General features: G+C 37.0%; 1 protein-coding gene across 1 annotated transcript; it reads left to right on the forward strand.

Annotated features, from left to right (window-relative positions):
- Positions 12,524-14,074, forward strand: LOC109835330 (extensin-2-like). Its single transcript, XM_020403307.1, has one exon. It carries the CDS (start codon positions 12,524-12,526, stop codon positions 13,505-13,507), a length of 984 nt encoding a protein of 327 aa, XP_020258896.1. The 3' UTR covers positions 13,508-14,074.

Below are 15,666 nucleotides of genomic sequence, written 5' to 3' on the forward strand. Positions count from 1 at the left end.
AACCACCAAGTGATGTAGTCTTGGTGGGATCCTAAACATCTGTGGCACATAACTCAGGATGCCCCACGTCCTATGAATGGTAGTCCCGAACTTTACATTCATATTCTTATCAAGAACAAAGTTCTTACCGAACTCAACTTTTCCACTCTTGGCTCATTTTAATAGCTCTTGCTTGCACAGCGTCTGCAGTGACTTCTCTCCTGTGTGTCCCAACCTGTAGTGCTAAAGTCTACTCATGTACGCCTCTGAAATAGCTAAAGCTACCTGACCAATCTCGATGCTTCCCTTTAGATAATATAAGTTTCAACTACGGACTTCCTTCATCATAACCAAAAATCTCTTAGTAACATTTGCTACATCATCCTCAAAGGTCACCTTGAATCCCTTCGCCTCCAAAGCTCTAACTGAGATAAGATTCTTCTTTAGATGAGGAACAAATCTCACCTTATTCAATTCACGGACTACTCCATCGTGCATCCAAATCCTCATGGTACCTATCCTACAAATGTCACATGATTGATCATTTCTCATGACAACAACACCCCCATCGAGTCTCTCAAACGATGCAAACCAATCTCGCCTAGGGGTCACATGATAAATAGCACCAAAATAAAGCATCCAGTCTGATGCATCCACATGGTTCACCTCCGGAGTAATCAATAGAGAAAATCTCAAATCATCGGAATCATCGCCTTTCGCAATATTCACCTCATTAGCCTTCGGGCCCTTTTTTTTGTCATTCTCTTTCTCCTTGAGCTTCGGGTAGTCTCTCTTCCAATGTCCATGCTCCTTGCAGAATGCACATTGGTTCTTTACTAACTAGTGATGGCCTCTAGACTTTGACCTGTCTATATTGCCACCTCTAGGATATGAGCTTCTACCTCTCGTCACCAAGGCCTCTCCTGTAGTACTAGCACGGGAAGTCTCCTTGTCCTTCCTCCTCAAATCATAGTTCCTCAAAGCGTTAGTTACTTCACTATAGCTGATAGAAGATCTCCCATTCAATAAAGTAAGCACAAAGATATCATACTCCTCATCCGGTAAGGAGCCCAAAAGAATAATAGCCTTGTACTCATCCGATATATTCTCATCAATATTTGTAAAGTCCAACAACAACTTAGTGTAGTTGTTCACATGAACTGCTAATGAGGTGCCATTGGACATCTGAAATCTGAATAACTTACGCAGCAAGTGCAATCTGTTCTCAACACTCTTCGTAAGATACTTGTTGTTGAGAATTTCTCAACACTCTTCATTACAGATGTCACCCCAATCACATCATGGCCTCTCTTGGACCATGATGGTTTCCTCCAAATTCTAAGTATTGAGCGCATCCAAAACATCGCTCATCCACAATCAAAAATTGATCTTGCCGTCATATTTAACCATACTAATTTTAGTGTTCTAAAAACTAACTTAAACTATACCCGCCATCTTGCTGCTTTCATCAACTTCTTCACCCATATTCACAAACTCCAAATTACAAAGAAAGATTCAAACTTGATAGGATTTAAAAATTACCCAACTAAACTCTAGAATGGATTCCAACTAGATCTCCTAATCACACGAGAAAAGCAAAATCTTCAAGGGAAATCCCAAACACTATCTCTACCGAAGCCTAGAACTCCAAGAACTAAGCTTCCACAACAAATCTTTCTCCACCTAATGCCAAAACCCTAGATCTGAAATCTGAGCTCTGATACCAATTGTTGTGCGCCTATGTGGAAGCGTGCTCGCACACCGAACGAGTTCGTGAGCCACGGGAGAAGAAAACCAAACCACAAACGAGCAAAATTCAATCCAAAATACGACAAATCAAACCAAACAAAGAAATATATGTGGTTCGGCAATTTGCCTACGTCTATGGGGGAGAGGATGGGGAGATTCCACTAAATCAAGGAGAGTACAAATGGTTACAATCTCACAAAAGCTCACAAATAAACCCTAAATCAAATCTCTCTACTTCCTCACAAGTTTTCCCTCTCAATATGCTTAGTACAGTCTCAAATCTCTGATTTAAAGCCTTAGAAAATCGTATTTCAATATATATAAGCATAAACTCAAAGCGAACAGGAAACTAAAACTCAGGCCCAAGCCAACTCGCGATCGATTGCAGAGACACGTGCGGTCGACCGGATCCAACGACTGAAAGCAGAAATCACTACAGGGTTTGGCCGGTCGGCCTGACCTGACCTCGCAGTCGACCGCAAAAAATCCAGAGATCTCCTAGGCTACGTGCATGTTTTCGATCGACCACGCCTGCCATTACGGTCGATCGCGCTTGCCATTGCGGTCGACCGCTGGGAGCTCAAAACGTTTTTCTGCCATTTTCCTGTACTCGCTTCATGCTCTTCTATAGCACTAAATATACATCGGATTGAAATCGACTACTTGATAAGAACCATAGAAAATAAAGATTGGGAACATTGGAATTGGAAGAGTAGATGTAGATCCAACACGATCGTCGCAGGTTTGGTTAATCAATTGCAGAGCAAGACCCGCCAATGGATATATATGTCACATAGGAGAGAGCGGGTGTTAGTGATGAACACCACTACATCCGCAGCGATGAACGCGAATTCATGGTTGGTGAGAAACAGTGACAAAGTGTGAGCAGGAATCTCAAAGGATAGGGGGTTCGGGGAGGCTGATGCTTCTCCTTTCTCAAGCATTTTAAATAGGGACATTAATGTAGTTCTACTTAAAGATAGCTAAAATTTAACGGAGATTAGCTTGAGGGTAATTTTGAAGGAAAGAAGCAACCTGGATGGCAAATCTAAAAATGCAATGATTTAGCGGGCAAATATAAAATACATGCACTTTGGAGGCTATATATCTAAAGGAAAGATATCATACGTTCAATGCAAAAGGTTTCTGCTAAGATTAGCTAGTTTTTAGGTGTTGTCTAGTAATCGTGTTTTTCTTACATAAAGATGTATTAAAAGATAATGTATCAAATTTTTAAAAAATCTGTAATAAATTAGTGCCGATGTCTTAAAGATATTGCATCAATTTTTATAAAAATTTTGTAATAAATTCATGTCCAGTGAGATTAGAACATGAGTTGCTCTCATACTTCCTTAAAGGTCCTGCCGCCACACCAAAACTTTGAAGCTGTCGTGAAGGTTAAGGGTTTCTGTTTTATATCATTACAAAATGCTAAAAAAGACATGTATATTAATGAAAAAGTGAAAAAAATAATTTTCTTCAAACAAAAATAATTTTCTTCAAACAAAATTGACCAATGACAAAATTTGATACTCATTTTACAGACAAATATTATGCCCATACTCGTACGGGTGAGTCTTACATGTAGAATAAGTAATGTAAAGTGAGTGGCGAAAATTTAACTAACACCATTAACTTGGTCTCTACTGGATTTGATTTTTTTTATATCTTGTTTATTTGATCTCTACGGATTTCTTCTTTAGTCATAATGTATGTGCTTCTAAATTAATTAAACATATATAATTTTATTTGAACTGTTGCTTCTTTTTTTTATATATACTCTAAATTTAATTAAAAATAATATTTTTGAACTATTGCTTATACCAATGATTTATAACATATAGATAATTTAAACTTAGATAATTTGTGCTAGAACTTTTCAACAAATATTTTAAAATTTATATTAAAGGGGTGGATGATTTTTATTTAAAATTTTGAAATTAAGAATTATATAGTTTAGCCACTAGCCTCTCCTTCATAATATTCATTTTTATCTGTACTATTTTATGATAAAAAGAGAAAAAGAAAATGTCAGCTTTCCGAATGAGCGCATGAATAGTTTTTATGTTAAAATTAGATAGTTTAATCATCAAACTCTCATTTGTAATATCTCTTATTTTTTAATAATATTTAAAAGTAAAAAAGGACATTAAAAAGTCGGCTGTTTTTGTGTGATCACACCACTAAAAATATCTCTTTAACATTGGAATTATAGATTTTGCCAGTCGGCAAAGTCATCTTACGTTAAGATTTTATTATAAAAACTTGTGAGATTTGGTATGAACTGAAGAGTACGTTGAGTTAAACCCTGCAACATGAAGCAATCAAATAAAATATCACTGTTAGATGAGATATAAGTCTTCACATATTGATTTAAACTTAATTAGGAAAATATGTGTGAAAAGTATATGTGATTTTATAATATGCATAAGATAATTTTAAGAATCCAAATATTTATTCCTAGATTAATCTTAAGGACTCATTATAATTTCCATCTAATTTTTAAAAAAGGGTATAAATAAAGGAGATTTTAGGGTAGTATTTTAGGTAATTTATGCAAATAATTTGTTGATTGTAGAGAATATTTTTGTAATAGGAAAGATTTTAATTTTATATATCTTTACATGTTATATATCATTTTTGCTGCCTTCTGTGCTATTAATATTTTAAAGAGAGGCACATGTGGACAAATAATCTTTCTTTATAAAATTCAATAAATACATAATATCAAATTAGTAAATAATAAAAATTAATAAGTTCATCAATAGTAAGTTAAGATAAAGAGTAGTCCATCAACTTTAAATATAAATTGAGACATTTTGTATATATGATTTTAGGGTTAATTTAAAAAAAACCCCTCAGCTAGGGTTGATGTCTCAGAAAACCCTCCCTCAACTTCTTTAATATGAGAAAACACTCTCAAGTTTGGGCATATATATAGATAAGCCCACTCAACTTTGAAAATTAAGAAAGCCCCCTCGACTATGAGTTGTCTGACAAAATTCACCTAATCTTTCACACTTTTTTCACTATACCGTTTTGAAAATCAATCCATTCATTTACAAAGAAATTACTAACTAGTAAAAAAATATAGATAAATTTACAATGCTTTTTTTCATCTATTTCTCTCTTTCTCTTACCCTAAAAAAAAATTAGTCACCAACTTGTCATTTGATATGCTAGACCTAACAGTGTTAGCTTTCAGGGAATAGACTAAGAAGAGTTCATGAGAGTTTTTTGAATCTTTAAAATTGAGGAAGGTTATCTACAACAAGCTCAAACTGGAATGATGTTACTTAAATTATAGTAGTTGAGGGGGGTTGTCTGAGATACACCGTATCTGAGGAGGGTGAAGTGACAAAAGTTTAGGGGGTCGTCTCGAATTTTTATATTGAGGGAGGTTATCTATGATATACTCAAACTTGAAAGAGGTTTTTCCAAATTAAAATAGTTGAGGGGATGTTTTCTGAGAAACCCCATAATTGAGAGGGTGGTGGGTGGTTGGGGAGGAGTAGGCTTCAAAAATTGACCCTTGATTTTATGTAGAGATGCTCTCTCTATATGAGTTTTTTCTTTAATTTTTATATTTAGACCTATAATTATGAGGTTTTTTAATTATGGAAAGTTATATTCTGAGAAGGATTATAAAATATTTAATTATCATAATTTTTTTAATTTATGGATAATTTTAATTTCATGAGGATTCTTGGGTGAATATAAAATTGATTAGATGTCCATATTTCATATTTTGATAGGATAAAGATAGACAAGTGTGTAGTTATAATATGACACATATTAATACAAGATGAGGAGAATTATCTTGGCGGGAGCGGTTTTCAGCGTATGTTAGCAGGCGAAAATTTCCCTGCTAACTTGCGCATCCGCTGTGATCTCAATGGCCAAGAAGAAGAAATTTAGCGGGAAAAAAGTTCTTAGCTCTGGATTAGGAGCCTCGATCTCATCTCAGATCAACATTGAGGATAATTCTGTTGATAGTGGGGATGAAGTTGATTCTCTCATGGGATCTATGGGACATAAGGGAGCAACGAAGTCCAAATTGCTTTCAGAGATTCTGGAATCATCTTGTTCTGTGATTGATTCAAATCTTGATCAAAGGTCGTCTTCTTTGGCGAGAACTCAAGATCGAGCTCTTTTGATAGCGGGAATCCAAAATCGACAGCTATACAAGCCACCGGTGGCGGGAAGTTCAGATAGCCACCTCTGTAAGTCTTCTTCTTCTTGTAATAGCGAAAATCTCTCTGCTAGGGTTTCTTGGGCTGAGGAAATTGAATCGGAGCTATCTTTGTCTAGATCTAAGCCTATTTCCAATCCTGTGCTTCTGGTTTCAAATACTAAGATTGATGGTGCTTTGAATCTAAACACTAATGTTGATGATAGTTCTTTGCTTCTGAAAGAGGTCAATAATGTTAGTCTAGATGTAAATCTAGATCCTCCTCTTGAGACCTCTAAAAATCCTACAAAAAGCTGGAGCAGCTTGTTCTCTGATAACAGAAGACCTGGTAAAGGCATGATCTTGAATTACTTGCCTTCAGACACAAATGATTTAGTAATTTTCAATGAAGAAGAATGGAATGATGGTGCCTCAATGTGGTCTTCCTCAATAATTGGGCAAGTTCTTGGTTTAAGTGTTAGCTTCAAGGCAATGCAGAGCTATGTGCACAAAGTTTGGTCCCATGTTCCTGAAATTTGTCTTCTAAGGGCAGGCTTGTTCTTGTTTAAATTCAATGATAAAGAAGCTATGAATGAAGTTCTAAGTAATGGTCCTTGGTTCTTTGGCTCAAGACCAATGCTCTTAAAACCTTGGACTATTGATATGGAAACCAATAAATATGATGAGTGTTTGTATCCTTTGTGGATTCAATTGCCAGCTTTGAGATTGAATTTATGGAATTCCAAGAGTTTAAGCAAAATTGCCAGTATTATAGGTAAGCCAATTGCAACTGATATGTTGACAGCTAATAAGCAAAGACTATCATATGCTAGGGTATTGGTGGAGGTTAAAATGCCATCTCATCTACCTAATCACATTACTATCCAAGGACCAAATGGCAAATCTTATAAACCAGAAGGTGCTCTATGAGTTTAAGCCCAAGTGGTGTGATATTTGCAAATTTGTAGGTCATGATACAAATTTCTGTAAGAAAAAGAAAAACATCGAAAAATTGGTTCCTAAGGGTTCCTACCCAGCAGCTCCTACTCCGGTTGTCAATCAAGAAGCCATCAAAGTGAATAACAAGGGTAAAGCTGAAGTTCATGAGGTTATGCAGGATAGCAATCTTCAGTCTCCTGTGCATGCTGTGCATGTTTCAGGAAATAATAAAAGATCTAGACTGCATATAAATATTGGAAAATCTAATGAAGGGAATGATAAAGGTAAATCTGTTGCACAAGAATATTTGCAGTTTGACAAAAACTTCCAGGTACCAGCACAAGTGATACATGATTTTGGAGACACTACTGAAATGTTGCATATTCAGGGGAATTCAAATGAAATACAATATGCAAATAATCCAAGGATGAACATATCCTCAGTACCTGCACATTTGGTAAATATCCTGGGGGAGACTACTGAGGCCAGATCTGTGCGTGTTGTGCACAGACAATTCACTGAGTCTGGGTGTCCAAATGAAAATATCAACTGGATACCTATTCAAGGTCATAAATCTAATATGCATTGCAACTATAATGATGTTCTCAGTGCATCAAGCAAAAAGATTTCAGGCAACTCCTTCTTGCCATTGGAGAGTTTAGTATCTAACCCCTCTACTGTTGATAGAGGGTCTTCTATGAAATGAATCTATCTTTCTGGAATGTGAGAGGGTTAAATAAACCCTCAAAACAAATGTTGATCAAGCAACATATACAGTTCTACCACCTCTCCTTTATTTCTCTCCTGGAAACTAAAATCAAGGAAGCTAATATGCTGAATACAACAAGAAGAATTGCTAAGGACTGGAGCTGGCTTTCTAATGTTAGTAGTTCTGAGAAGGCCAGGATTATTATACTTTGGGATCCTAATATTTTGGATATACAACAAATAAATCTCTCTAGCCAGCAGATTTCTTGCAAGGTAAACTCTACTGATGGAAGGTTCTCATGTGTGATATCATCAGTGTATGGCTATAATAATATGCAAGCAAGGAAGGAGTTATGGTCTGAATTATCTCAAATTCACAATTCAATTGGTAGCATACCTTGGCTTGTATGTGGAGATTTTAACACAGTTCTTTGTAATGAAGAAAAACTGGGAGGCTCTGTTTTAACTGATGCTGATACAAATGACTTCTGTTCTTTTATTGAGAATTGTCAGCTCTCCCATCTGAAAACCATAGGATGTTTCTTCACTTGGAACAACAAACAAGACAAGGATACAAGAGTATGGAGCCGTCTGGACAGATCTTTAGTAAATGAAGACTGGATTCATCAACTAAACTCTAGTCATGTGGAGTTCATGTTACCCAATTTCTCAGACCACTCTCCAGCTGTTGTCTCAGTTTATGAAAACTGCTCTCAAGGTAAAAAGCCCTTTAGATTTTTTTAAAATGTGGACAGAGCACTCTGATTTTCTACCCACTATTTCTGCCATATGGAATTCTCATGTTCGTGGCTTTCATATGTATTCTGTATGCACAAAACTTAAAAAGCTAAAAGAAGCTTTGCAGTCTCTGAATAAAAGACACTTTGGGAATATAAGTGAGTAGGTTATAAGAGCTAAGGCTGAGTTAGAAGAAATTCAAAAGAATCTGCAGGCTGATCCTCTTAATTCAGATTTCATAAATCAAGAAAGGAGGTCTATTCTTCTATACAACATGCTCTTAGATCATGAGCTATCCTTCTATCAACAAAAAGCAAAAATTGCATGGTCTATCCAGGGGGACAGGAATTCTAAGCTCTTTCATTCAGCCATTAAAACTAATAGGCATAATAATAGAATTATGATTCTCTATAATAATCAGGGTTCTAGACTTACTAATGGGGATGAAATAGCAAAGGAGTTTATCTCCTTTTATAAGAGCTTGATGGGAACTGCTGTGCAAACTACTGAACCTGATGATAAAGTTATACAGCAGGGCACATGCCTGAATGCTTGCCAGGAAAGTGAGCTATCTAAGGCAGTCACCAAAGATGAAATTAAAAGAGCAATATTCTCAATGCCAGACAATAAAGCCCTAGGGCCTGATGGATATAGTGCATCTTTTTATAAATCTGCATGGCCCATTATTGGTGATGAGATCTCATTAGCAGTTAATGAGTTCTTTAAATCTGGAAAGTTACTGGGAGCTGTAAATTCCATTTCGATCACCCTTGTCCCAAAGATAAAATGTCCAAAAACTCCTGCTGACTACAGACCTATTTCTTGCTGCAACTGCCTATATAAAATCATTTCGAAAATTTTGACAAATAGAATTCAGGCTGTTATGGGGATTATAGTAAGCGAAGCCCAAAGTGCATTTGTGAAGGGTAGACAAATTTCAAACAACATCCTTCTAGCTCATGAACTGGTGAAGAACTATCGAAGGAAACAATTATCACCAAGGATTATGATCAATATAGACATCAGAAAAGCTTTTGACTCTATAAGTTGGAATTTCATTAAAGTTATTATGAAGGGTCTTGGATTTCCTTTGGTCTTTATCAACTGGGTTATGAGCTGTATTTCAAATCCAAACTACTCAATTTCCCTGAATGGAAGTCTACATGGTTTCTTCAAGGGACAAAGAGGACTGAGGCAAGGGGATCCTCTATCCCCCTACCTATTCATTCTTGGAATGGAGTATCTGACGAGGAGTTTGAATATGCTGAAGAGTGATAAAAACTTTAAATTCCACCCCAAATGCAAAAAGCTAAATATTACACATCTAATATTTGCTAATGATTTACTCCTTTTCTGCAGAGGGGATTATTATTCTGTAAACAAACTTTTCCAATGTGTTAAATCTTTTGGAGCTTGTTCTGGGTTGGAGGCAAATCCAGCAAAGTGTTCCATCTTCTATGGTGGTGTGTCGGAGGATATTAAACATGCCATTGCCAACTCCCTGGGCTTCCCTGAAGGATCTTTACCTATAAAATATCTGGGGCTTCCTTTGATTTGCAAAAGGATGTCATATCAAGATTGTAATCCTCTGATCATGAAGATTTCCAGCCAATTCCAAAACTGTCTAAAGCACAAGAAATTGTCTTATGCAGGAAGGATACAGATAATCAAAAGTGTTATATTGGGTGTCCAAATTTTCTGGACTTCTATTGTCTTATGCAGGAAGGATACAGATAATCAAAAGTGTTATATTGGGTGTCCAAATTTTCTGGACTTCTAGCTACATTCTTCCAGTTAAAGTATTGAATCAAAAGTGTTATATTGGGTGTCCAAATTTTCTGGACTTCTAGCTACATTCTTCCAGTTAAAGTATTGTACAAGATTGATGAGCTATGTAGGATTTTTTTATGGGGCAAATCAGATCAGGTGTTCAAAGCTTCTCTTGTGTCATGGAATAAAATCTGTGTGCAAAGGAAACATGGAGGCTTGGGTATTTTCTCAGCTCAACTTTGGAACACTGCTGCTGCATTAAAGCTTCTTTGGAACATTCACATGAAAAAGGAGCAGCTGTGGATTAAATGGATACATGAGAGTTACCTAAAAAGCAAGAGTATCTGGCAGGTTAAAGCTAGGAAAGGGGACTCTTGGATGTGGAAGCAACTTTTGAAAATCAGGGATAAATGTCTGATAATGTGTGGAGGGATTGAAAGTCTTAAGCAACGAATAGCCTCTTGCAATGTCAATTCTAGATTGCAACTCTCTGATTTATATACCAGTATGCATCCTATCTCTGCACCTGTAACATGGCATGATACTGTTTGGGAAAAACTGAATTATCCAAAGCATTCATTCATCTTGTGGCTGGCAGTTCAAGATAAACTTCAAACTCAAGACAGATTAATGAAGCATGGGATCATTCAGTCTTCAATATGCAAGCTATGTGATGGCTCATATGCATAGAACCGTAGCCATCTCTTCTTTGAATGCTCAATGTCTACTTATATCTGGAATAGCATAATGGAGTGGCTTAAATTCAAATGGAGAAGCTGTGATTGGTCCTCCCTCATGAATTGGTCTAGTTTCAGATTGAGGGGTAGTGGTTTAAAACAAAAAATCAAGAGGATGGCATTAGCGGCTACTGTCTACAATATTTGGAGAGAAAGAAATTGCAGAAGTTTCAAGCTGGAAAATAGAACTGCTGACTGTTTGATCAAGAACATTAAGGTGGACATCCTAACAGCTATTTTAAACAAGTCCCTGTCGGATGAATGCAGAGATTGGGTTCTCTCATTGTAGAGCTCACTGCAATCTTCATGCTGCCAGTTACAGATATGAAAGAGGTGCTGCACATGGTGAGGAGGCAAAAGTTTTTAGACTGCTTCAGTCTGATTGAACATCAGTATACTTCATACACAGGATATACTGTAGTTTATAGCTTATACAGTACTGTTGAATACCTGTATATTTCTTGATTGTTGAGTTTTTTTTCTATTAGAGCTGCAAGAGGGTATCTCACCTTTTGGCAGTGAGATTCTTGATGTATATACTTTCCACATTTTGGGAATGAATAAAATTTTTCATTTACCAAAAAAAATAAAATAATATGACACATATCAGTTCTTTGTACCTTTATAATATGAAACATGTTAATTTTTTTGTGCATTTAAGAGTTCCACCTATTTCTCTTTAGATATAAAGGAGGGATATGCTTTTTTTTGTTGGGTAAATGAAAATTTCCATTACCAATTGAAAGAGTGAAGTACAAGATCAAAACCTGGGCACACGTGGGACTCGACACAAGCACTCCTAACTCTCAAGCTATAACAAATAAGTGCTATCATACAGCCACACTATACAAAAAACAAAACCCTCTATAAATATTCCATCCAACATTTGTTCTGTGGAGGGATATTAATCAAGCTGCATGTCTTTGTAATCACCTCGATCAATTTTTATCTGCTTAACTACAATATTGATCCCCGTTCCTTATAGCTGAAATCTGCTCAAGTTCGTTTCCCTCCAATACACAGCAGCACCAAACAAAGCTATCAAACACAGCACCACATTAGGACCTTAGCAGAGAGACGACAAAGAAAAATTTAGGAATAGGACAACGGCACATATTAAACCATCATCACAATAGATCCCAATGCAAGCTTTTAGAGTCAGACCAAATTCATGTTATACATCTGAAGGTAATTGCATTATCACTGCCAAAATTTTGTCGTAACAGCAATGTCATTAATCACTAACTACTAATTCAGTTAATATTCATGTTATAAGAAAGCTAGAGCACAATATATTTAGACTACTATGATGGTATAGAGAAAGTTTCTCGATATCTACCTATTGTCACATGGCAAGAACTAGTCGTTCTTGGTAATTAAACTATCATGTATATATACTTACTCTCCATAAACAAACAAACAAAAAAAAAAATCTGGTCCTTATCTCTTACTAATCAAATTGGTAAAATATCATGAATTTGGTGGGAATTAGGCACCTCATGAGATAGTAAAAGGCTGTTAAGAGACCTAAGCATGATAGTACATGGCTACAACATATATGACCTGTTCAAAAAGAAAAGAAAAAAAAACATTTCTAAGAGTGAAAATAGGGAGATTGGATATGTATATAAAGGGGACGTTACTTGCATTGCTCCTCACAACTGAGTTAGCCAAGAGATCTCTACTTCCTTTCATATTTTGGAGGTTTGAGTCATTTGTTTGTTAGCCAGCCATGGCGGATCAACAGAAGGTGCAGACAATGTTGAAACTAATCCTTGCATTGGTTGTTTGCTTGATTGCAGTGGCTGCAAAAGATGAAGACAAGCCTAATGTCTACTCTTACCCTCCACCTCCAGCAATTGACTACTATAAGTCACCGCCGCCCCCTTCGCCGTCACCTCCACCGCCATATTACTACTACATGTCACCTCCGGATTATTATTATAAGTCTCCGCCTCCCTACCAATACAAATCACCTCCTTATTCCAAAGCACCAGCACCAGAATATTACAAGTCTCCGGCTCCCTACTATTACAAATCACCTCCTTATCACAACGCACCACCACCGGAATATTATTACAAGTCTCCTCCTCCCTACCAATACAAATCACCTCCTTATTCCAAAACACCACCACCTGAATATTATTATAAGTCTCCGGCTCCCTACTATTACAAATCACCTCCTTATCACAACGCACCACCACCGGAATATTATTACAAGTCTCCGCCTCCCTACCAATACAAATCACCTCCTTATTCCAAAACACCACCACCTGAATATTATTATAAGTCTCCGGCTCCCTACTATTACAAATCCCCTCCTTACTATTATACTTCACCTCCACCTCCCTACCCGTCATATACCCCTCCTTATTATTACAAGTCACCACCTCCCCCTTCTCCATCGCCTCCTCCTCCTTACTACTATAAGTCACCACCCCCTCCTTCTCCCTATCCTCCTCCAGCATACTATTACAAGTCACCTCCTCCACCTTCGCCTTCACCCCCTCCTCCATACTATTACAAATCGCCGCCTCCTCCTTCTCCTTCTCCCCCTCCACCATACTATTACAAGTCACCACCCCCTCCTTCGCCTCCTCCTCCGCCTCCAACCTACTACTACAAATCCCCACCACCTCCTTCCCCCTCACCTCCTCCACCATACTATTACAAGTCACCACCTCCCGCATCTCCTTCTCCTCCATACTATAAGTAATCACCACCTCCTTCACCTTTACTTCATCCATATATACTACCATATGTCTCAGCCTCCCCCATCTTCCTTGTCTCCTTCTCCTTCTTCACCACTATACGTTTCCATCTTCCGCATCTCCTTCTTCTTACTGTATGTTGACAAGTCACCTCTTTGCTTCTCCACCTCCTCCTTAATTACTACTATACATCTCCATCTCCATCATCTACGTCGCCTTTGTCACTGTGCTACTATATACCTGGCCTCCACTTCTATCTCCATCACCATTCTTTACTACTATACATCTCCATCTCCGCCATTCCCATCTTCTCCACTATATTCCAATAAATGTCCATCTTTACCACCTATGACTGGTTTGATGAAGTTGTGTTTGCTGAATAAGAGGAAATAAGAATTTGTTTAAGTGCTTGACAGCTCAAAGATATACATTGATCATATGCGAACATGATATGTTACAGCACTTTTTCTTTGATGTATCTCGCTTAGTTACTGTTTCGTTGAATATTAAAGCCTTTATGTGTGTAATTTTTGTTTGTTTGTTTGAATAAAATTAAGTATGTTTCTGTTGGAAAAAAAATTCAGTCATGTTGTGAATAACACATGGATTCAGAAATACAATTCTAGTCATGTTGAGTATATGCCTCCAAGCTTATCTGATCATTGCCCAGCTTTAATATCAATTTATGATGAGGGTAGGCAAGGCAAGAAACCCTTCAGGTTCTTCAAAATGTGGACTAATCATAGCAACTTCCTGCCTGCAGTATCTTCAATTTGGCAAAAACAAGTGAAAGGCTGCAAAATGTATTCACTCTTTCTCAAGCTCAAAAATCTAAGGGAGGTTTTGAAAGATCTTAACAGTAAACACTTTGGAAATATAAGTGAGCAGGTATATAGAGCAAAAAATGCATTAGAGGAGGTCCACCAAAAGCTCCAAGTTGATCCTTTCAATCATGTTCTCATTAGTCAGGAAAAAGATTGTCTATCAGTATACAACAAACTCCTGACTTGTGAATCTCTTTTCTCCAGCAAAAAGCCAAAATCCAATGGAGTGTCAAGGGAGATAGAAACACAAGCTATTTCCACTCAATTATCAAGGCTAACAGCCATCATAACAGGGTCCTAGTCCTAAACAATAGCCTGGGAGGGAAAATCACTGAGGAGGAGGAAATTGTTAAGGAAATTATTTCTTACTATAAAAACCTCATGGGCACAACCATTCCAACATCAGATCCAAGCATTGATATTATTCAGAATGGTCCATGTCTGGGAGAAAATCATATAAGATATCTATCTACACCTATATCAAATGAAGAGATAAGAAATGCAGTGTTCTCCATTCCAGATAACAAGTCCCCAGGCCCTGATGGCTATGGATCTTCTTTCTTCAAATCCTCCTGGAATGTGATTGGAGGTGAAGTTACTCATGCTATTCAAGATTTTTTTCAAAATGGTAAACTATTGGGAGCTATCAACTCTACATCCATCACTCTTATACCTAAGGTACATTGCCCAAACACTCCTGCTGACTTTCGGCCAATTTCTTGCTGTAACTGTCTTTATAAAGTGATATCTAAAATTCTTGCAACTAGAATCCAGTCTGTGATGGGGTATCTAATAAGTGATGCCCAAAGTGCTTTTGTCAAAGGTAGAAATATAGCCAGTAACATCCTTTTAGCTCATGAATTGGTGAAAACTATGGTCAGAAATACATATCTCCAATGGTCATGATAAATATAGACATAAGAAAAGCTTTTGATACCATTAGTTAGAAATTCATTGAAGCTATGCTAAAGGGCTTGGGTTTCCCCAAAGTAATGACTGAAAGGATCATGACTTGTATATCTTCACCTATGTATTCTATATCTTTCAATGGATCACTCCATGGCTATTTCAAAGGAGAAAGAAGCCTTAGGCAAGAAGATCCCCTTTCCCCCTACCTGTTCATCTTGGGCATGGAATATCTTTCAAGGAACCTGGATCTATTGAAACTGGACAGGGATTTCAATTTTCATCCAAAGTGTGGTAAGGTCAAGATCACACATTTGATATTCGCTGATGATCTCCTGTTGTTTTGCAAAGGAAATCTAATATCAATTCAAAAGCTCTATCAATGCATTGTACATTTCAGTGAGGTTTCTGGCCTTGATGCAAATCCAAGCAAA

The sequence above is a fragment of the Asparagus officinalis genome, chromosome 3 (assembly GCF_001876935.1).
Source record: "Asparagus officinalis chromosome 3, Aspof.V1, whole genome shotgun sequence".
NCBI classification, from domain to species: domain Eukaryota; kingdom Viridiplantae; phylum Streptophyta; class Magnoliopsida; order Asparagales; family Asparagaceae; genus Asparagus; species Asparagus officinalis.

Coding starts and splice junctions, on each gene's coding strand:
- LOC109835330 (XM_020403307.1), top strand. CDS start 12,524: ATGGCGGATCAACAGAAGGTGCAGACAATGTTGAAACTAATCCTTGCA.